At 35.4% G+C, this 25,020-nt stretch overlaps 1 protein-coding gene across 2 annotated transcripts in view; it reads right to left on the bottom strand.

The window, feature by feature from the left end:
* The window catches only part of SSH2 (slingshot protein phosphatase 2), a 101,085-nt gene extending 83,667 nt beyond the window's left edge, over positions 1–17,418 (bottom strand). For both annotated transcript variants that reach the window (XM_011359912.2, XM_011359916.2), the window contains exon 1: positions 17,094–17,418. In XM_011359912.2, the coding sequence (XP_011358214.1) occupies positions 17,094–17,221 (128 nt within the window). In that variant the 5' untranslated portion in view covers positions 17,222–17,418. The remainder of the gene's footprint in view (positions 1–17,093) is intronic.
* Between the last annotated feature and the right edge of the window lie 7,602 nt (positions 17,419–25,020).

The following is a 25,020-nucleotide window of genomic DNA, read 5'->3' as shown; positions in this document are numbered from 1 at the left end:
TGGGTACTGGAACAAACAGGTTTCAACCCAGAATCACCACTATATCAAAAACACCAGGGTCTGACTGGGTAGAGTCCTTCAGCAGTGTCTAGCTGACAGCCTCCAGGACCCAGCATCCAACAAAGGAAGATCCAAGTGGGGAAAAAGCAGAGTTATTTCAAGAGAAAGCTAAGAAAACCCTAATAATAATAATATGTCTTTAGTACCTCCCCAACTGTCAGGAGAAAAAAATTAAATACATTTAAAGAATGTGGTAAACATACTTCTAACATTTAAGTATAACAAATAGAAATCTGTTTATCTTCATTCAAAGGAAACTGCATACTGCAATTATGAATATTTCTACTGCAGGAAAGATAAGCAGATGTTGGATGTTTTCCCAAAGTTTTTCTAGTGTCACTGAAGAGGCTTATGGAATCTGCTTTACATTTTTTCAGATTAATAGTCAATGCTAAAAAGACATTTTGAATGTTGTTTTTTTCTCTTCATAATATATTTTAACATTTCTACAGTAACATGTTTAAACAATAGTTACCAAAGAGAAAACAACTAAACTGTATAGTGTATACAGTTTATATACTACATACTTGTATACACTATACTTGTATATTCATTTTCCAATATTTACTTCTAAACTAAAAGCTACAAAAATAGTTTAACATTTTTAAGAGTGAATTTTGAAAAACCCCATTTTCTGTTTCCTTTGCATTAAAACCGTACTTAGTAAAAAAAACACACCTATATCTAAATATTAATGGACAGTGAAAAACTCAAATAATCCTCTTGGAGAAAAAAAATTCTAAAATAAATAATTTTTTTTTAATAGAGTGTTTAATTTCTAAAAGAGATACATTGGTCTGAGTTTTCTCAAGGCTTTATATGTAAAACCCAGAATTTTTTTTGCCAGAGCAAACAGGCATTGGATTAAGGTCTAAATAAATAAATAATATAAGATGGCAAGAAAGCAAAAATGGCACATAAAACTTGACAGTTCACACTTTTGAAAATTCATAACTGTTCATGGTAGCCTGCAGAAACTGATATTAATAATACAGAATGGTTTAATGGGTTGGAGAATTCTTGACCCTCAGTGCACAACTGAATTACACATTCATTACACTAAATGTCTAAGCCCAGGGTAATAGTCCCCTCCCAACAAGCTCTTTATAATTGATAAGCATCTGGATAAAATGCAGATAGAAATGCAGATAGAAATTCTCAAAAAAAAAAAAAAAGAAAAAAAAGAAATTCTCCTAATTCCTCACTTTTTTCTTCAATACAGTAACAACTTTGTCATTTTTGCCTTCCTAGTTCAAAGTACCAGAACTACTTTACCACAATATTGCTTCTTTGTACACTCATGACATAGGTTCTGGCTATTTGCTAAGGACACAAATATCCAAGATTTACAGTAATATTCCAAGTTTTCCTTAAATAAGTACCATTCTTAGAATGTTTATTCCAAGATTATTACGAGAGAGAATTCAAAAGGCTGCTTAATTCTTAATAGAGATAAACTGTTAGCTCAAAATCAGTGTGGGGAAATCATGAGTGATTGTTTAAGAATGGGTAAATGAATCTCGAAAAGCTCAAAAAGGGTTTACTTAATTTCTAAATCAAATTCCTGGAACAATCTATTTCAGGTTCTTAATTTGGGGGAAGGGGAGTTGAGGGAGAAGGTTATTAGATTTCTTAGATAATTTGATGAAAGCTATGGGACTTTTCCTCCAGAAAAAAAAAGTACTAATCATACATAGATCCACTTTGCATATGATTTCATTCACAAACTTTAATCTAAAACTCTAGATTAAAGGAACCTGGTAAGTACCCTAAAAAAACTATGGGCTGCTGGGAATGAATAGCGTCCCTAAAACTATCCCCTCATTTTTTAGCAGATAACAATGCAGCTTTCACAAGAGGTAAACAACACTGAATGATTGATGCTTGGATTTAAATTTGAAACCAGAGGAAACACACATGAATTAGATAAGGGTTAGGACTTTCTAAAGATCTATTAATACTTTGGCCTTTGCCATTCTAAAGCACCCCCAACTCCCAGCTTACTTTCCATCTTTTTGTACTGATTTATTTTTCCTGTATAGCAATATCATCAACTGATTATTTATAATAGTTTATTTTACATTCTGGAAAGTAAGTTCTAAGAGCTGAGTCTTTTTGAATCATTGATGTATTCCCAGTGCCTAGAACGTTGTTAGATGATCAATAAGTGAATGAATAGATATTTACTAAGTAGAGATATGAAATTAGAGGCAAACATAGCATAGCACAAAAGCATGGGCATAAAGTAATAAGGCTTGGATTTCAGTCACTGCTCTTGCACTTATTACAGAACCTTGAACAAGTCATTTTATCTCTGAACCTCAATCTCTTTCCTTTAAAATGATGCTGAAATATTATTATATGGGGTTTAACTGCAAGGGTTATAGGAATTAACAGAGGTAAAAACTTGTTGCATATATTGATTAAATTCCAGCAGTTACTCTTGGAAAATTGGTAGAAAATTCTCTAAAACAGATTAATCTTGAGAAAGCAAGTTACTGTCACCTTATCCTTGGTCTTGAAGAACCTAGAGGCAGAATGAAGTAGTGAAAAAGCACAGCATCAGAAGAGATGGGCTTGAACTTCACTTACCGGCTAGCTGATCTTAAAAAAATTTCTTAACCTCTCTGAGGCTTAATTTTCTTCTCTATAACATGAGGGGTAAAACACTGCCTCAAAAGTATCATTGTTATTATATTAGTTGTGAAAACACTTTTTAAACTATAACACAGAATTTGTATTTTTAGTTCAATCAATTAATTACCTTTCCTTAAAGAAATCCTGATCTTCTTTGTTTTACCAGCCCAATGGAAGGAAATATTCCAGAATGTGCTCACATGGACTATGGGTAGAAGTATACCTATTCTTAATTCTTTGCTATAGGTTCTCAAACTTTGGTGAAAGAATAGAACAGAACAGGAAAAAGAGAATAGGAAGATACATAATGAAGAGAGAACACAGGGTCAGAAAGATACATGTGAATAAGCAGCAAAGCTCTGATCAACTTCATGTCTATTTAATTTCATATCCCACAGTCAGGGCCAGGTTCATGGATGTGTCATCTATGCAGTTGAAAGGGTCAGTGGTTGGAGGGACCCACATGTGGTTTAAGGCTCTGCTGATGCTGTTTTGAAATTTCTAATTTTTTAAACCAGGGGCCCCACATTTTCATTTTGTACTGGGCCCTGCAAATTATGGAGCTGGTCCTGCTCACAATCTTTTCACTAGACTAGAAGACAAGGACAATAGCTTTACAGTCTCAATATCTCCATATACAAGGACCACTGCTAACTTAAAGGGCTATCACTAAAAGGAGACTTTTAATCAAGTTGTTGATTACATATTTGTATTATCTGAATTCTGAAAAATTGTAAAATACTAGAAAAAGCCAATTTAATTAAAAAGCAGTAGCTCAAATTCAAAATGTAAATGTTATTTGCCTTTCCAATTTTATGCTCCATTATATCATAACAACAGGCCAAAAGATGATGTTAGTAAATGAAATACCTGAATCAAATGTAATTGACCTTCCATTCTAAAACCCAGTAAAGAACTCTAGTGATTGTGGATTATCTTTGGTTTCTGATTTGAAATCTGCTATCTCACAGTAAGCAAAGTGACACTGCCATAGAAGTCATCTCTGGAATGAAATTCCTAACACAATCCAATTCAATTAAATCACACTCTTTAAGTAATGTTTTGTTTCTTTTCTGCTCCTGCTGACTGCAGAAACAGCTGGTGGTTTTTCATTGACTGGAGCTGAAAGGCTGAAGCTGATGAATTGAACATTTCCCAGGCAGCAATTCAGTTTTTGATGTCTGCAGGCCAAAAAGATGCCTTTTCCCCTCAAAGCCAGACTGACCCTACATTAGTCCATTTTGACCTTTGGACTCCTTATCAGTCACCTTCGGTCTCTGTCAGTAGATGGACAGGCCAACCCACAGAGGTCCACTCTCAGGTGAACAAAGGGCTTGCTATGTAAGAGATGAGCTGTGGGCAGAGATACCATCTGAAGGGAAGGTGCTGAACTTATCCTCTGTGTTGGAGCAGCATGTCCAGGACTGCTGCCACTACAAAAAGTGAAACTTCACCTGAAAACACTTTCTCTGCCCATGATTTAAATATACACCTTCATTAAGGAAGCAGCTCAGTTTCAGATAGAGGCAGGCAACCAATAGTACTGAATCCAGCATGTAAATGTGGCCTGCATTCTAACACTCCTTTCTCTTTCTCGTCATTTTTTTTTTTTTTCTTTTTAAATTTAAGTCCACCAGAAGGCCCTCCGGATACTGTTTAGATCTGCTGATGACATTCAAAATAAGATTCTTTAAAAGCTTTAAGAAATATATACACTCTTCTCCTTTCTCCTATATTTAATACTCATATAGCCTCACAGATGAAAACTTTTGTTTCAAAAATTATAACAGCTTGTTCCTAAAAAATGTATCTCACCTGTGAGAAATATACACACTGCTTCCTATGAATAAGATCAGGAAATTCTAACCTCATAAGTATAGTCACAGCATTAACAAACTAATGTATTTGATTATCTTTTAAATTTCAGTATCCTTAGTAAGATGGCACTATGGGAAATCTAAATTATGCTTAACACTTCCTAAAGGGAAAACAATGAAATGTTTAAGGTCTGAATTAATCTGCTGCAGGATGCTAGGTAAGTCTTTTTGCTTATCTTTTGGGTCTAAAATACTCTATGTCAAAATGGTGATGATTTTAGAATACAATGAAAATGTAGGGAGCAAAGCTAAATTCATAAGCAACATGTATATATTCAATGACATCTCAGAATAATTAGTTTCTTCATCTTATCAAAGTACTATTATTTCACCCATCCACCAGTTCTTTTCAAATAGCTTACAAATGAAAGCATTTTCCATCAGTGCTTAGGTATGAAATATGTTCCTCATAGAAAAGGCAAACGAGGATCAACTTATCTGAGCTAAGTAGTTCAGATGAACTGAAGGATAAAATTGTATTTATCTCAATTTTACTTATTTAAGGAACACTATGAAAATGAATTACTGAAATTGCTGGTGGAAATGTAGACTGTACATTTCTAGTGAGCAAACTAGCAAACTTTATCAAAAGCCCCAGAAATATGGACATCCTTTGGTCCAGCAAGCCCAGAATTGAGCTTTAGGATATTTTCTTTAGGGACATGTACAAAGATTTTGGCATGAGGATATCATTCAGTGAAACTTTGTTTATAACTGCAGAAAACTGGACACAATTAAAATGTGCAACAATAGGGCAGAATTTGAATTAGTTCTGTGGAAAACAAACAACTCTTAAAAAGAATGTGAAAGAAATGCATTTGAGGACAATGGCAGGATGTTCCCAATATGCTAAGTAAAAAAAGTCAGATATGAAGCAGTAGAGCACAATTCCATTTTTAAAGGTATATATATACATAGAAAAAGCCTATGTATGGTGGTGTTAACAGTAAATATATTGTGGGGAGGAGGAATGCCTCAATGTTTTCTGGTTTTTCTATAACAAACATTATCTACAAATATTAAAAAATAACCAATACTTTTTGCTTTGTTGATTTTTAATTACCAGTAAGACTAGTTCCATGAAAGAAAAATCAGCCAAGTTTACTTTTAACCTGAGTGGGTGGTAAAGAATGAGATATTAACTTTAATATATATTAAAGCAGACAAGTTTTTCAAGCAAAAGGGATCGATTCATTTGGAAATTTTCCCCAAGCTGATTTGCAAGACTGCCATTTGTTTGTTTATTTATTTGTTGATTTTGATTTTAGTTGAGGAAGAGACTAGAAATTATATTTTAAAGTATAATAAACATTCTCATTTTCTGACAACGGGGAATATGGCCTTGCTAAGAATTTCTCCAAGCATCAAAAATGTCAACAAAACAAAGGGAATCCAGCAGTGTGGGCATAGTCAACTACCATAATAACTGAGACTGACCACAGAAGAGCAACGTAAGTGAACAAGCCCTAATTCATTAACAGCCACGGTCAAAGTGGGTTGGTTCTCAACAGATATATTCAAGTACTTCCAAGGAAGTATGATTGAAACAACAGCTATTAATCTTTAGAGAGAGAACTAGCCAGTCTACGATCTTCAGTTTTTCTTTAATTTTGAAAAAAAATTACAACGGGTTTATATTTGTTTAGTTAGAATCACTAAATGGAAATAAATACGTAGTTTCTCTTACGTGGTCTTAGTTTGCCATTACTCTCAGTGCAGGAGAGTATAATAAAACACTGCTAAATTTATAGCAGCTGCAACAACTCTTCTTTAAATTAATATTATTTGGGCTTAATGTAACATGGCATTTACATAGTTCTTGATCTCTATTAATTGATGTATAATTGTAGGCTTACTATGTGTGTAAAAGACCCCCATGTCCACTAGGATGGTTTCCATGTGTATTTGACTTAGAAACTAAGGAGCTGTACATTGCTTAGAGAACACTAAGTAAGGTGACATTTATTGGCAACCAGGACATTAAACTGGTAGTCAAGCCTATAAGAACAAGGAAAAATAGCAATCAGCACACCCCACCCCTTATAGCTCACTCCACTGTAAATATTATAAGCCCCCTGTGCCTACCACATGATGCTGATGTAATAACATCTATTGCTGAGCACTCGGAAGAAGCAGAGAAAGAGGTTTTGCTTTGGATTACTTGAATGTGCTTTTTTCCTCCCTCTTTCTTTTTTTAACCATAAAGCAACTAGCAGATAGTTTAATGATTTCTGTTCTTATACTGCCTGTGGGGATTTCACATTATGCTCCCAGCCACTGGTACTGATTCAATAACAAAAGCCTTGTAAAATTGGCAGCCTTCCTAAATAAGCTATGTAAAGTTTGCAAATGCTGGTTTACTGGGCTGTATACTCAGAGGGTACTCAATAAAAACTAGATAAAAATTCTGCCCATATAATATATCCAAAATATGCCCATAGCAATTTCCCAAAGAATATCATCAGTCTATACAAAAGCCTAAGGTTCCCTTTTTCACACAAATGATTAATAGCTGTTATTCACTGAAAACTATCTGTAATATGGCTATAATATGCCACATTAGTTCTTCCTTTTCTCTTACCACTCAAGTACCCCTTTACCTCTGTTTACACAAATCAAGACACTTAGGAGGGCCAGAAATAAAGGTCAGAGTCCCAGCTCAAATCCTACTCCTATTAAGCCTTTACTAATTGGCTCATTTACAATACCTTTCTGTCCTCTGAATACTTAAAGCACCAACTGCACCATTCATCTGGCACTTAGCATGTGCTGAATTGTGTTCTTATCCTTTTATTGACTTGACTTATATCCTCAACAGACTGAGCATCCTGACTGTAGAACCTATCTTGTATTTCTTTGTATCTCCCATTCTTTACTCAGGATAGGTGCAATTATGACAATGATGCAAATGACAGAATTTTTACCATCAGACTGGCATACCACTCTGTAATCTAATTCTTTCTCCTATATTTTGGCTCACGTCAAAAGAACAAATATTAGCTACCCTTTACTGAGTGCTTACTATTAGCAGTACTTTACAAATATTACATTTAATCCTCATAGGCATTATAAGCTCCATTTTATTGATGAGAAAACTAAGGTGGACAGTGTTTATATATATTATGTTCAAGGCTGCACAGTTTATAGGTGTGAAACTCTGACTGGAACTCAGGTCTGTTTCATTCTGAACACTAGACTATGACTATTAGCTACAAGAACGAATGACGAGATTCTGAACATGTGACTTGAGAACTTTCAAGAATTTTTAAAGAGAATATTTAAGAAATGGGATACTTTAAGAATTGAGTGTGAAATTTTATTGGGAAGGGATAAGCATCAGAGGTGGAGGTGATAGAATGATCTATACCAAATCTGGTCAAAAGAATGTCACAGAAGTACAGTTTTGCACATGGTTTGACTCTATTTCATTCATCTCTTAGGAAGTGAAATTTACATTGAGAATTTACATCCCCATAGGTGCACCAACTTCTCAAACTAAAGTTCTCCACAAAAATAAAGATGATATAATAACAGAAAATGAAAATTTTGTGATGTTCTTGAGAACTGGGTATATTAACTTTAGAAGAAACAGCAATTTAAAGGTACCCAGAACAGAGGAGAGTCCCAAAGGAATGGCATCTCCCTTAAGAACTCTCTAAGTCATACTTATGTAAAATCAGTGAAGAAAAATCAGAAACATTCTCATTCAATTAATCCCTCATGGAGATCAACTGGCTTTTATTATACAAAATTTAGAGAACAGCAGAGACTAGACACAGACAAAATGGTGAACTCATAAATCTGATCAGCCTTTTGCTCAGGTGTTGAAGGCTGCTTAAAGTGTTTCTTGGGTTGCAAACAGAATAGTTGGTGGCATAAACTTTTATGAATATGGATGCCACAGAAGACAAGCAATATAAAGTCCACAACTAAAAATTTCAGGGCTTGACATGTCCTGTTATGGATCATGAATATCTGCATGACTCTTTTATCAATAAAAATTAAGTACAGATAGTAAAAGTTTCACATCTGAACTTTTTATTTTTCTTTCTTATGATCTCCACAGTTCTTTGAAGTGAGGTAGATACTTTTCTCAAACATAAGCAACAATTTGAACCATCTAGTTCATCACCAAAAAAATCAAATAATTCTATGTCTTCTACATCTGGAAAACTAAAGTGCCACAACTTTTTAAAAAACGACTCTAGAATAGGTTTACACTGAGGTTTTCCTTTATTTGAGAGTAATTCAAGCTTCTGGATTCTGTTGCTTTCATAGACACAACTAATGCCAAATCCTTCAGGTTGCTAAAAGAAGGGTCACACCCCTCTAAAAACAGATTAATGCAGAAAACAAGAATTGCTCATTTCACACAATCTGCAAAAAAGAAGTGAGTCCAAATTTGCCCCTTGGTGTGCAACACTAGCAATCTATTTATAAATCACTTGCTACATCCTTTCTAATTCACAAGAACACCTAAAAAGGCCTTGATGTTCTTAGCACATTTCTTCAAGTTAAACCTAATTATGTTAGTGGCAGCAACATCCTGCATCAGTCAACAATGCAAAGCTGTACTAACCCTATCTTAAAGTAGTTAAGATACCTTTTTTCTTTTTTGCTTTTACCTTAGAATTTTAGAAATATGTGATTGCATCTCCACCACTGTTCTTTAGACCCAAGGTAGTTTAACATATGGTAATTAAGAGGACTTGCATTTATTGGAGGGACCCAAGAAGAAATGTGAGCAAGATAATCTGTAGAAGTTTAAGCCACTCTATTGTACCAAGGTCTACAGCTCTTAGAAATAGAGAACATCCTTAATTATTTGGCTTTGGGCAGTGGTTTCTCAGTGTAAGTTTAAAAAAATTACCCAATTTCAGGAGTGATTACAGGTGAGCACACAAGCCAGAGGCAGTAATTTAGAAAATCCACTTGATTTATCAAAAAGAAATTTTGACTTGAGCACTTCACAACATCATTATTCTTGTTCATCTTCATTGTGCGTATCTACTCTTCAGTTAAACGTGGTTCCATTGAGGCCCAAGTTGAGAGCTCTTTCCCTCTACCCTCTTTGGTTCCAAGCCAATTACTGCTCTGTTGACTTCAAACAAGCACAAGTGTCGACAAAGCCAAAGTTATCACTGCTAATGAAAACACAAATGCATCTTCATATGCTCACAATGGATCATTAACTTTCCTTCATATTTTAAGGCCTTAACATCTAGAAGATTCACTAAATGTAAAATTATTTGATTATCCTTTACACAATATTCCACATTTTAAGGATATATTCTCTATTTAAGAATCTGAAATAATCACAAAAACAGTATTAATTTAAAATCAAAGAGACATCTCATGTCTCTTTTATCTATTAATATTAGTCTCTTTGCCAACCAGAGGTAAAAAAAAAAGCCTTTAAATCACAAATAAGTGCCTGACTTCAACCACTGAATTATCAAGTATTCTAATAACGTTTGCCCGTCTCTGCAGAGGATGAGATCTAGATTTTAAAAGCACCATGGACAACAATTACACTTGTTCAATGAGAACAAGGAAATTAAAAAACTTGGAAGGCAAAAAAAAAAAAAAAAATCATAAAATTATAACACCTAGTGTATAACTTCTTGGTTCCAGGCTCTTAAAATACAGATCATTTCTGCCAGACAACTGTTTCAGAGCTAGAAAAAGATGGAAAGCTATACCTAAATCATTCTACAAATCAGACATAAGCTGGACAAAGATAGCATCAAAGATTCAACAAATGCTTGAATGCAAAAAATCTTACATAAAATAATAGTAAACCAAATCCCGCAATATGTTAAATAATGCGAACAGTGTGTAAGCATGATTCAACTTTAGCAACTCAATATAAGTCATTGCATTATCAGTATAGGGAAGAATGAATTATCATTCCAATAGATGTCCAAAAAGCATTCAATAAAATTCAATAACGATAACTAATTTTAAAATTTTTTAAAATTAGGAATATAGTACAAAATGCCCTCAATTTGATGAATGGTCTATGTCAGAACCTACAGCACACAATACATATGTTTACAAATCATAACAAACATTCCTTTAACAATGAAAAACAAGATAAGGCTACTAGCACTGCAACTATTTAATATTACTAGAGCCCTAGCCAAAACAATGAGTTAATAACAGGAGACAAAACTCACTTACAGATGATATAATGATCCACCCAGAAAAGTCAAGAAAATCTATCAGATATTAGGACCAAGTAAGAGCTTAGCAAGGTGGTCTGATATAAAAACAAAAGCAACAGTTTTATTAAACACCTACAGTTACTAATAGAAAAATGTCCCGGGAAAGAAGAGCTCATTCAGAAGGGCAATAAAAACTTTATGAAACACTCATGAATATACTTAATAAGAAAAGTAACTATTACATGAGTTAAGTGTAAAATTTAAATGGACATTTTAAAAACAGTGAATAAGTAGACACACATACTTTATTGGGAAGGCTCATTTTGTAAATTTGTTAATTCTCTCCAAAACTAATTCAGTACAATTTTAATCACAATTCCAATAGAATTTTTAAATAATATTTTTTATTTTTCAATTATAGTTGGGATATAATATTATATTAGTTTCAGGTGTACAGCATAGTGATTAGAGATCCATATAACTCACAAAGTGATCATCCCAATATCCCAACAAGCTTTTTAAAAGTGAAAACTGACAAGCTGTTTCTAAGACTTATCTGGAAAATACACTAAGCAAGAATAGCCAATACATTTTAAAAAATAATAATGATGAGGTAGGCCGTGCCATACAAGATATCAAAATAACCACTTAATCTATATTAAGTAAAACAGTATGGTATTGGTGTATGAACAGAAAAACTTATTAATAGGACTTAACAGTACAGAAGCAAACTCTAAATATCTATTAGAACTTAATGTAAGTGTAGCATTTTAAATCATTGAAGTGAGAATGGACTAAATAAATGGTATTGAATAAATGATTACCATTTGGAAAAAAAGTAAAGTTAGATCCCTACTTCACGCTATAAAGATAAACTTCAGATGTTTTAAACAGTAAAATATTTAGTATAGACATAATAGAAGTATAGACATATTAGAAAAAATATAAAAGAATACTTTTATAATCCTGGGAGTGGGTGAGATGGGTTTCTTAAAGCAAGATACAAAATTCTAAAATCATAAGAGACAATGTTAGAGTTGCCTACCTAAAAATAAGACAAAGTTAAAGACACGCAACAAGCTGGTAGAAAGTATTTTTTCCACGTATTCAGAATGTATAAAGAACATCAAAAAGAAAAAAACAGATAATAGAAAAATGGTTAGAAGTACAAGCATGCAAATCATAGAAAAATGAAAAAGGCCAATAAAAATATAAAAGGATGCTAAACGTCTATAGTAAAAAGAGGATTGCAAATAGAGAAGTATTTTCAAGCAGGGGCCCTGGGAACAGGCTGCCTGTGTTTCCGTCCTGGCTGTATGATTTTAGACAAGTTACTCAACATCTCTATGCCTCTTATCTGTAATTGAGGGTAATATCTAACCCATAAGATTGTTAAGAAGAGAGAATGGGCTAATACGCACAGGGCTCAAAATAATGCCTGCATACAGCAAAAAAATTAACTATTTAATGTCATTATTACCAAGGTTGAAGGTGCAAAGAAAGATATATCCTTATAGCTGGTAAGGGCAAATTGGCAAAGCCTTTTTAGAAGGCAATTTTGCAGTATGTATCAAATTTTTAACATATACATTCCATTAGACCAGGAAATTCCACTGCTAGAAATTTATCTAAAGAAAAGTTTATGTTTACAAAGATCTATCTAATCTATGCATGCATGCATCCATCCATCCATCCATCCATCCATCCATCCATCCATCCATCCATCCATCCATCATCTATCTATCTATCTATCTATCTATCTATCTATCTATCTATCTATCTATCTATCTCACTTCCAGTGCAGATCCTAAGAGCTCTAGATCACAAGATAGAAAATGCTGGTTCTAGTTTCATTCTACCAATAACAAATCATGAAACCCCTGTGCAAAAATATCACTTCACCATTTCAATTTTTTTAGTTTATTACTCTATAAAATGTGGATGACAACTTGCCCAATATGCCTCAGAAGAATACTAAGGGTATAATCTCCAAAGTGTGGTCCCTGGACCAGCATCATCTAGGAACTTGATAGAAATACAAATTCTCTAGCCCCACCCCATACCTACAAAATCAGAAACTCTGGGGTGTGAGCAGCAACTCATGTTTTAAATTTAATAAGTCACCTAGGTGATTCTGATGCAAGCTTAAGTTCAGAGATGAGCACATGTGAAATCACTTGGGTAACTATAGAGCAAAACTGAAAGAGCACTAGTACTATTACTAGTTAACACAAAAATAAAACTGTTTCCACTTTTCAATTTCATGAAAAGGTATGTTTTGGAAAATCATCTTGATATACTCCTCTATTGCTGAGCTTGAGCTTTTAGAAAGCACTGATGTTCAGCTAGAAAGTCAAACTCATATATGAAATCAAGTAAATAAATACAAATATTTTAGGTCAAGGATAAAAGCTCAAGGTAACCTCATTAACAAATCGAGTCATCTCTCAAGCACCTAAGTTTTAAGACTTGATCAGAGGTTTTCATAATGGGAACACTGTTTTAATGGTAGTTTTGCCAGCATTTTATCTAACTCCTGAACCTTCTCTGAACGTTTGAAGACACGAAAAGAACCACTTTACTTTTTCTTTATTGAATTTTTATGAGTTTATTTGAGCCAAACTGACGACATATGCAGGGAAGCAAGATCTCAAATGCTCCCGTACCTATTTTTCCAAAAAGCTATTTGTTCCGCATATAACCTTGGCCCACTTAGTGACCACTTCTCACGGATTAAATGTTGGCTCTCTAAAAATAAGTTTCTGTATTTTTCAGAAATTTAGACTTTTGTTTTTATTAAAAAGTATGTATACTCTTAAAAGGAGTGGAACTTTTCATGATAATTTCAGCAGTCTGATCCAAGACTCTTAAAGTTTGATTAGATGATGCTCTGAGTTGCTCCCATATTTTTTCCAGTAGGATTAACACTTATGATAGTAACTATTCAATCACTTAATGTTCTTCATTGTCAAAAATAACTCCATATTTGATGAGTTTTATACAATGGCAAAGGGAGACCTTAATCTAATAATGGTTAACATAATTCTCAATAAAATAGTTATGCTCCCAGCTATTCTCTAATTTCAACTATACAATACATAACAGTTAAAAGTCAAGAAATTAGAAAGAGCCTGTGAAGTCACCAAAATAGGTGTCCAAAGGCCATACTTTAAAGTTCATGAACTTCCTCCACAAGAGAGCCCCTAGGTTCTCACTTTGGCCTTTTTACTGACACAGTTCTCACAGGATTTGTTACTTGGTTTCTAAACCCACAGCAAATCTCATGCAGCAAATGAGAAAAAGCTCTCATGAGCGGGTCCTCAGCAGTGGCAAGAGAATCTCTGGGCTAAGAGTACTCCCTTCCCCAAACACTTTAAATTTTTTGACTGTCTTCACTTAGGCCCCTAAATCTTAATCTTTTAGTTGCTTCCACTAGTCATTGCTATTTACATATCTGGCACCACTGGGAAATAAATGCTCACATCAGTTGAGTTTTACAGCATCAGGCTTTATAAGCAGTACTTCTCTTTGGGAAAGAGATTCTTGCCCTTTTCTGAAATCACATTGAGAATCTGATTTAAAAAATATATTTGTCTACCCAACATTTTCATATGATCTTAAGGTGTTCAATGACCTTCTGAAGCCAATCCATAGAACTCCAGGTGACCATGGTTCCCAAATTAAAAACTTCTGCACTAGGTGCCAAAAATGCAAATGTTTAAGTTAATAAAATTTAGGGTTTTATTCAGAATGATCCCTAAAGATATTTAATTGATGATGAACTGGGCAACACTATAAATGCTAAATAAAAATATGACTAAAGCAATATTAACAAATACATTTTAGAATAAGTTAATATTAAGATATTAGCAAGTCTCTTTTAAGGGAAAAAACATGGCAAAAGAGAGACAAAAATCTTTAGAGCAATATTCTTCAAATTCTTTAACAGGCTACTTCAGCAGCAAAATTTCTAGTATAACAATTATGTTTTTGCTACTAAGTTGAAGACATCAGCAGTTAAAAGATAATTCCTAAGAGTGTTTCAAAAGTGACCTCGCAACTACTAAAACAGAATATCATTTTTATAGTGGTTAACAGCATCTGTCCAGGAAATAGACCTGGATTCTAAGGACAGTTTTGTCATTTACCAGCTATACGGCCTTGAGCAATTATTTAACTTCTTTAAGCCTCAGCTTCATTATCTGTAAACAGAACAAATATGTTCATAAGGTTGCTCTGATGATTAAATGAGATAATATACATTAAACTCTGTACACAGTGACAAGTGGTCAATAAATGGCAGCTGTTGGTTATTGTTTAACTTCAATTAACTTTTTTTTTTCTTTTGTGGGGATTTATAGTTTGTAGAATGTTACTGTACATATGATCTCTTATGACCCTCTGGGGTAGGAACCACTGTATCGTCATTTTACAGTGGAAGAAACTGAAATGAAATGACTTACCCAAAGACACTAGTAGGAAAAGAAATCTGGCCTTGCTTATACTAGGAAACAAGATTCAAAATTTCCACTTCCCAAGAAAAGCTTAGAAGCTCTGCCTTTTAAATTTTGTTTAATCTTTTAAAAAACAATATACATAAAATTTGCCCTTTTAACCATTTTATGTGTACATTTCATGGCATTAAATAGATTCACATTGTTGGGCAACCATCACCACCATCCATCTCCAGAACTACTTCTTCCTCAAATGAAAATTTGTATCTATATAACACAAACTTCCTATTCTCCCTCTCTCAACCCCTGGCAACTGGTCTACTCTAGGTATTTCATATATGTGGAATCATATAGTATTTGTTCTGTCACTGGCTTATTTCACTTAGAATAATGTCCTCAAAATTTATCCATGTTACAGAATTTGTCAGGATTTCCTTCCTTTTTAAAGCTGAAATAATATTCAGTTGTATCATATACCACATTTTGTTTATTCCTCCACTGGACATGTGCGTTGCTCCCACTGCCTTTTTTTATTTTTAAAGTACTGTAACACTATTATTTTGAGATTGGTTATCTAGTTTCATATAATTCACTCTTTCTCTTCTACACCATTTGTCCTTTTTATTTAAGAGAAAATACAAATAAGCAGTTGATTTAATTCTGTAGAGTTTACAGTATGGAACAGTAAAACTACTTTTTGGGAGTGGCTATTTTTTTTAGGATCTCTACTATGAATCTACACATAGGGAAAAAGCTGAAACTCAAATAAGTTTAATTTGATTTGTTCGGAGTGCAAACCATTAATTAAAATAATAAATTAGATGTAAGATTATCTATAAATGACTTTACATGGCATTGTTGGGACTTTTAACAAGAGATAATGGAAAGTTTCTATTTAATGTTGGACATTAAAAAGTTCTTCAGGGTCGACCTGGGAAGAAGAAAGAGGCATTAAGTGCCAGGAATGTGGGAAAACCTCAGGAGGTCAATCTCCCCAAGTCACTTCAGAGTGAGAGCTAATACACTACGAAGATCAAATTGTTGCTATAAAGTAACCCTAAACCACTCCACTAGTCTAAGGGTGCAACTTGAATAGATGGTAGTTCCTCCATTCTGCACTTTATAACTGTGAGGTGAGATTAACCACAAGCTTCAGCACACAGTTCTCAGAAATGGCTAAACCACAAAAGTAAAAGGAAGGACAACTCCAGAGACTTTAAAAATAGTGATGATTTAAAGATGCGCTTGAATCTTGCACTTTAGTGCATGAAGATGTGCATGCACGGTTGGGTTGTGAGCACGTATTACTACAGGGGAAGACAGAAAACAGCCATACTACTGAATCCAGTTTTCTGAAATAACTCCAGACTACAATCAGCGGGAGCAAAGAATGAACTGTCTTTGTGTGAACGCCTTCCAACAGAAACCTATGGTCACTTGCAAACTTATTTGAAACAAAAAACATAACAACGAACACGGGAGCCTGATTACCAGCAGGATCCGCAAGGGAGTCCCAGCGTTTCCGGCCGGAGGTTCAGAAGCTAGACAGCCCTTCACCCCCAGAGTCTCCCGAGTACCATACAGCTCGGCTGTCATTCGGGCACCACAGACAACTTCCCTGGGACGACCGATCCCACTTTCAGATTCCCTCAAAGTTTACTGGAATCTCGCAAAAGATTCTTCTGTCCGTCCACCCTTCGGGGACACTTTCTGCCTCCAATAATTACCCCACATCTCCACCCCACTATCCCGTGGACGTCCCAAGACCTCCAAGCACGCAGACAGCAATTTCGCCCTTGTTCGCTCGCTGGCTCCCTAGAGTGCTGGGGAAGGCGGCTGCTGAAAGCAAACTTTTTCCGAGGTTTCCCGGAGGGCGGGAGGGCGCACAGTGCACTCACAGCTGGTTGATGGCGTTCTGTGAGATGACCGCGTTGGCGGAGAAGTAGGGGATCATGTCGGAGTCACTGAGGCTGCAGGTGCAGGCGGGAGGCGCCTTCCTTTCGCGGGTCAACGTGCTCAGGGTCATGGGTCCGGTTCTAGGAGTTCAGGTCCGCATCCTGGCCCCTGCCGGGCTCGGGTACGAGGCGCTCGCCTTGGGCTCCGTGGGGTAGGAGGCTCCGGCAGCGCGGGCTCCCGGCGGCCAAACTGGGCCCGCCGGGTCGTGAAGGCAGCCGCCGCAGCCCAGAGGCTCGGCTGTGGAGTCCCGGCGGCCGGGCGCCGCCACCAGCCCGCCCCAACCCGCGTCCGGGGCGGGGCGCCGCGACGGGGTGGGCTGGGCGGGCTCGGAGGGTCGGCCCAGCCAATGCCCCGCCCCGGAGCTCGTGGCACCCACCAGGTCCGCTGCGTGCGACCAGACCTGGGGTCAAGGGTGGGCCCCAAGACGCCGTGGCGTGGGTGAAGGAGTGAAGCGAACCGAGGCTGAGCAAGAAAGGCTTGCATTTCTTGGGAATGTTTCAAAAGAAAGCTCCTGTCTCTTAACCCGCTCTATACATTAAACCGCAAACAAACCTCATGTTTCAAATGATTCTAAAACTCTAAAAGGCTGTACATTCACAAAAGCAACAAATATTTATCAAGCTTCCTATGTGCTAAAGACTGGGGCCATTCACAGATTAGTTGGATTTTTTTTTTTTTTTAAAGCAAAACATTTGAAGCTATGGGAAAAGAAAACTATCTACACGGTCGGTAATGTGTTAAACCTTGTAAATAAGTTTACAAGGGGCTTTCCTAACCATCTCCAAACCAAGGATTCACACCTTTAGCTGCACACATGAATCACCTGTGGAGATTTTAAAAATCCCAATATCTAGCTGCACCCCAGACCAATCAAATCATGATCTCTTGAGGTTGGGATCTAGAAGTCAGTAGTTTTCAAAGCTTCCCAGGTAATTCCAATGTGCAGCTGTGCTTGAGAACTATATGGTGCCAAATGATTTAGGAAGGAAGACAGGCTAGAGATTATATCCTCACATTACAGACGTGTATAAACATTTGGGGTCTAGCCAGATGACCTCGTTTAATGTCACTTAGGAACTCCAGTTTTATGACTCCTGATCTAGGGCATTTCTCACGCAACCTTATTCCCTGATGCTTTCGGGAGTTTAAGCCTTTATCATGTTCTTAACAACTCACTGAGCAGTGCCTTTCACCTGACCAGGAACCAGCTCTTTGTAAAATGAGAATCTCTTCCCTCCCACACGCTCTTTGTAGTGGCTTACAAAAGGGGCTGGCCCCATGCAGGCACCCAATAAAAGTTAGCTCCCTTATCTCTTGCTTTCCAGTCTTATCAGAACAAATATTTTAGGCAACAGTATTTTTAGCTTTTCTGAATAAATGGCTAAAATATATATCAATAAAGCTGCCTTAGGAATTCCAGAGCCAAACATTAATATTAAAAAAAAAAATGATTTCACTATGAGATGAGACTAAAATTAGAAAAGTCACTATAAGACACAACATGTTAGAATCAAGAAAAAATAAGTCTTTGTTTTATATAAATTTTCAGACCTCTTTCTGTTGGGAAGTTTGGCAATTTTCAAAATACTAGTAATGAAATAATCTGAACTATAAGTTCTGTGCCTAAAACCAGAATCGCTCTTTTGTTAGCCAATTCTTCCATAAAAATTAGAGTTGTTGCCAAGGCACTGAAGGATGTGAAATACTGCAAACTCATACTGGAAATAGATGTCTAAGTTTACTACAGATCTGGTAATAGGAAGGAACCAACTGGCAAGTTAAGAGTTAATGAAAGGTCTGGATCTTGGAGTCCAGTGCATCATCATCTTCATCCATCTCTAGGAAGAAAAATGTTTGAAAGATTTGTTCAGGCTGCGTCAGCAGACACTCAAATGGCAGTGCAAGAAAAAATCTGCTGATACACCCCAAAATAAATTGCTTTAAATATCTGGCAGACTTGCAGTTTGAAACTTCTTCCAGATTGTAATTTATTACGACCTCCTTCAGTGATCAAAAAAAAGCAGCAGGCTGTTTAGAACAGCACTGTTAAGGTGAGTCCGGTTCCTTTCATGACACAGCAGAGATGGGATTTTATTGAAGTTGACACTAAATGATGCCTTTTAGGAAAGATGATGGCATGATAATCATCGCATCTCTGAAAAATAAGTCAGCAGGAAATGTATCTTATTCAGTTCACACTTACTATCTCCTGCATTTAAAAACGATAGAGGTAAAGATTCCATAAATATGTATACTTGTCTTTTATAAATAGGTTCCTATAGTGACACCCTAGAAGTGCGTAGTCCTTTGTTTTCTCCTTAAAAGACCTCTGTCAGTGCCTGTTCATTGAAGGAGAGTATTTTAACACCCCCATCCAGGCCTTTTCAAAAGCTTTTCATAGTTAAATTTTCCCTTTGAACTGTAATATAGGAAACTAGGAAAATGCTAGAACATGCCTCTCGGCTTTTTAAGAAAAAAAATTATATAATCTTTGCAAACTGGGGTACCTTGAAGGAAATAGTTCTTTCTGCTGTCTCTTTTAAAAAGTTGAACAAATTCCCTTTCTTTTCACAATCTGCAGTGTCAAAATGTCAGTCAATTTCATTTCAGCTCAATTTAATCTTTTACTCTCCACTGTCAGGAAACAAGGCTCTAGGGAGCAAGCTCTCTGTACCCAAGCATCTAGGACTTCAAAAATGATTCCAAATTAGACTGAGCAGCATGAAATAAACTAAGCTAGTTTTTTATTCCACATGAAGTCAAAAGGAGCTTTCTCTTAAAAACAAAAACAAAAACAAAACTGCACAAAGGTCCCTGTAGAAAAATTGCTGGATTTCTTCACACTCTTGCTTGAGTTAGATTTGAAACAAATTTTGTCATGTCATTTGGTGACCATTTCAAGGCTCAGAAATATGGATATTCTAAAATGTTAATTTTGCTCTTTACACTATTAGCTATGATCAAATTAAATTTTTATGGAATTATATGTTAAAGCATTAAAAAATTTTTAAAGTAATAGATGTCCCTTATATCCATAAGGTATTTCCATTAAGGTGTCTTCATGTGTCCCTCCATAAGATATAAACACTGTAAAACCATATAAAACCAGAGACTTACATGCTGACCTAACTGTATTCCAGGAAAGACACAAAGATGCACTGAAATGTGAGTGAAAGATGTGGACATGCTTTAGCTGCTGTAACAAAATTTCACAATGGGTGGATCACTTGAACTGATGGTAGCTAATGAGCTAAAAAGTGACAGTAGTAGTTTATAGTGCCAAAAACAGTGTGCCAAAACCCAGAGTTCTAACACGGCCACTTAATAATTAACTAAGATTTTGACCAAGTCACTTAATTTCATCTGTAAAATGAGATAATAAAACCCTAAAGGGATGCCCCCAAATTTGTTTTTGTGAGATTTGGGAACCTTAGGAAAGGAATTTCATTCAATCTGGAGATCCTGAAAAATGCATTTAACTCATTTAAGATAAACAGTCATCTAGTTCAAAGAAGAGCCCAGCAGGTAAAAATTCTAGCCTTGGAATTAACAGGCTGGGTTCGAATCTTAGTGTACCATTAGCTGTGAAAACTTGGATAGTTATTTAATCTATGGCTCAGTATTAGTACCTGATTTATAAAATTATTGTAAGGATTAATTAAGTTAATACATGTAAAGCACTTAAAAGAATGCCTGGCACAAAAACCTACTCTTTGGACTTACTGGCTCTGTAAGCTTAAGAGCGAAAAGAAAGGTCAAGATTGCCCTTCAGGGGTAAAACCAGATAGGCTGGAGTCTCTGGTGAGGAATTTTACGTCTCTGGTGAGGAATTTTACATCAGAGTACATGACTGTAATTAATTAATTAATTTATTATTATTATTATTATTTTTGCTTTTCTAACTCCTCTATGTATCTTATCTTTTGACTATTTCTCTGAAGTAGAAACTCTTACTAGGGAAAAGAACTAAGTGCTTTTCTTCAGGTCATTAAGAAAGCTGAGGGGTGGGGAGAGGGACAGGGAGGGAGGGAGGATGAGAGAGAGTTAGTTGGGTGGGGAGGCAGTAGGGGCAGGGGGACTTCTGAAGTCTGGCAACCTTAAGGTCAAGGCCACTGTTCATTTTAATCTATTCACTGAGAAAATGAAGATGTTGACTAGAAATAATACTCTATGCTCTTCTCCATTAATCTGAAAAGTAGCTAAAGTGGGCAACACTAAAATGGTAATGAGTCTGATATCGGAAGTTCTAGATTCAAATTACTTTGTCCATGGTCAAAACTTAATCTGTTCCAGTCCTAGTTTCTTTAATCCTAAAGTGGGGATGGTAATGTTTACCTCACAGTTTTATTAAGATACATAGACAAAAGTGTTTTGTGAACAAGAGAGTACTAAAATTTCATTATTATCATCCATAAATTGGCCAATCAGCTTCCAGTATCAGAAAGTTAGTCATATTTGTTTGTATTTAGGGTGAGAAGTTGATGAATGAATGAAAATTAAAACACATGCAAACTTCTCCTACATACCACCATTTCGTCCTGAGGGTCTTTATTATTATTGTTTGACAGGTAGTTAATTACATTAACTCAATGTTGCAATCTGTAGTAATGGGAGATCTGCAGTGTTCACTGGATTTTTGTATTTTTAAGCTTTGAAATAGCATTAACATACAACTTTATTTTAAAAATACCTAGTTATAAGAAAAAAACAGTATACCAATCAGAAGATCTATTTGTATTTTTGTTTTCTCTAAGGGTATGATGTAAAGAAATAAATAGTAAATTAATCCCCTGAGTGTCAAAAGGGAGAAAACCAACACTTTAAAGAGTTACAAAACAAAAAGCTTGTTACCTGGAGTAGCAAAACATTCTGTCTCCTATTAATCTGTAAAACACTAGGATAAAACTCTCAAGATAATACCTCTAATTTTCAAACTTGTTGTGCAGACAGCACCATGAGGTATCTCTCTACATTTAGTCAAAAGCACTCTTCATACAATACAATAACCAAACACTGAAAACAAAGGCTCTTAAAAACAATCAGGTTTGCAATCACCATGTGGCTAATAGTTTTATTTAAAAGAATATCTGACAACAGTTTTAAACACTGGGTGAACAATGTCACTGAGCCCTTCTACTCCTTCCCATGGAATTTTCCACCATAAGAGCAGTGGGGAATACTAAAAGATCTGCATATCAAATCCATGAGAGGCAATCTCTAAGGCATTTATCCCCCATGGTCTTAACCACCATATGCCCCAGTAGGAAGAGATGCTGAACTGCTTTCTTCAGGTTACAAAAGCCCTGTACTCTATTGTTCAGTAAAAATAATAGGCATTTATAGATCACTTTTCACATCCAACATACCTTACAAAATATTTAACCATTCAATCCCCTCTATCTCTTTAAACACTTTTTAAAAACTAGTTTTAAAGAAATAATAAAAGTATTACATGCTGAATGATTAAAACTTTTTTTTTTTTCAGTATTCAGAGGTAAAAGTCACTCTTCTCATCCCCACCATCCTACTCACAGGGATGACTGATACTATTTCCAGAAATTTTCCTTGCATACGCAAACATTAATATATTGTAGCTGTCCTTTAAGAAACACACATGTCCGCATGCATAGAACTATATTATACATATATTCTGCTTCTTGTTTTTCCTCTCACTTACCACTATATCTTGGACATTTCCATGTTTATATATAGTTTACCTCATTCTTTTAAAGGAGTGTATAGTATTGTTTTATAATTATATATAATTTATTTAAACAGTCCTCTACTTTTAAGTTGTGGACATTTAAGTTGTTTCCAATCTTTATTATTATATACAGTATCACTATGAACAATCTTTATTATTATATACAGTATCACTATGAACGTGCTTTCACACCGTCTTTGTGCATACATGAGAATACATTTGTTGGATCAATACCTAGAGGTGTAATTGGCAGTTAGTTAAAAATACATTAAATTATAAAAAATATTATGAAGAACTATATTATGGATTATTGATTTCTAATAATTACTTAGAATATAACTAAATATATGTAATACTTAAACTACTTTGAAGATTATATAATTTTTAAAATTCAGAATATATTTGAAGATCTTGTTTGCTGTTAGTGCTGTAGAACATGTTACAGAATGAGCCAAATGTGGCCTTCAGTGTCCTGTAATGGGGTGAGACAGAGGTAGAAAAATGGGAAGTGAATTTGGGAGTAACAAAAAATGGAGGCTGAAATAAAAACAGTAACTGATATTTGTTGAGCTGACATTCACTGTGTACCAGATCCTTTATTACATACAGTATCTCACTTAATTCTTACATGCAGTATCTCACTTAATTCTTACAAACAACCCTATGATTCTGTTATCATCTTTATGAGGCTCAGAGAGGTTAAACAATTTGACTATGGCTACACAGCAGTATTTCAAACGCAGCTAGTTATGACTCCAGAACCTGTTTTTTTAACCAGTATTCTACACTGTCTCCATGATGACAGAGGTTCACTACAGAACAGGTTAAGTCTGAAAAGGTTAATTGCCAACAGGAAGAATTCCTGGAGACCTTAAATACCTACCTTACTGCACTTGGTGGTTTCTCCTCTACTTGACCCTAGCTAGGCCTCACAGGTTCTGACAATAATAGGAACCTAATTCAGTATTAAATTTAGCCTTAAGATATCCTTTAGCTGTTGTATACCATCCTCTTGCTACTAGATCCTTTAGAAGTTTGCATTTCAAACTAATATCCATCGCAAGACATCTTTCTCATATCTATAAATTTTTTTGTTTCCATTTTTTTTTTTTTTTTTTTTACATAGCATCAAACATGACGAAGGCATTTAATGTATTTGTGGATAATTATGGCATCGTCATCTAATTTGACCTTTGAAATCAACACATTAGCTGGGCAGGTATTATCATTCCTTGTTACAGTTAAAGAAAAAGATAAACCAGATTAATATCTAGGTGATAAGAAGACTAGACTCCAGGCTTAGATATGTCCAATTCGTTTCATATATTGTTGACAGATTAACTGAATTGAGTTGGACTAATCCTGAATACCTGTATGCCAGGGACTTTGTTAGATACTGATTATCAAAATGAATAAAAGTTACATACCTTTATAATAATTTCCTACTCAAAACCCCCAAATACTTCCTTATTCCCTTTAAGATCATGTCCAAACTCTTCCTTCTAGCCTTCAGGTCCTCTATAATTTAAATCCTACCATAATCCAGTCATTATGGCATAAGTATTTTTTACCCATTCTCCCAAAACAAATCTTTGCTATAATTAGGTGGTTTTTATACTGTCCTCTTATATCCGAGTCTCATCTTCCTCTCTGCTCCAGTTGCTCCCTCCCTGAGCCCACTTTTATCTAGCCTTTAAGGTTATCCATGTAAAACATTTTTCAAGGCCTAGTTCATTTCTCATTTCATTCAATAATTAGAAACTCAATAGTGTTTTTACACCCATCCTCACCTGATTCTTAATGCAATGCTGTGTATAGGTAAGTAAGCAAAACTTGCTAGACTTCATTTTATAGATGAGGAAACTGAGGCTCAGAAATTAAGGGACCTGCCCAAGTTTATATAGCAAGTATCAGAGCTAGGATTTGAACTTAGGTCTTCTGATTAAGTCCAGTGCTCCATTCCTGGTTTATAGTATACTATGACATTCTTAACTCCTTTAGAATTTACAATCTATATTATTATTCAAGGTTTTATTCTGTTTTATGCCACATAACTTCTCTCTCTGCTGGAGCAAATCAGACACGGTAACTCTCTTTTATGGACTTCATAGAGCGTAGCACAGTGCTAGGCAAGTCATAAGCACTAAATATATTCTGGTTGGTTG

This window comes from Pteropus vampyrus, unplaced genomic scaffold (assembly GCF_000151845.1).
Source record: "Pteropus vampyrus isolate Shadow unplaced genomic scaffold, Pvam_2.0 Scaffold50, whole genome shotgun sequence".
Lineage (NCBI taxonomy): Eukaryota > Metazoa > Chordata > Mammalia > Chiroptera > Pteropodidae > Pteropus > Pteropus vampyrus.
Note: the sequence above shows the minus strand (reverse complement) of the source record. Positions and strands in the feature narration are given on the sequence as shown.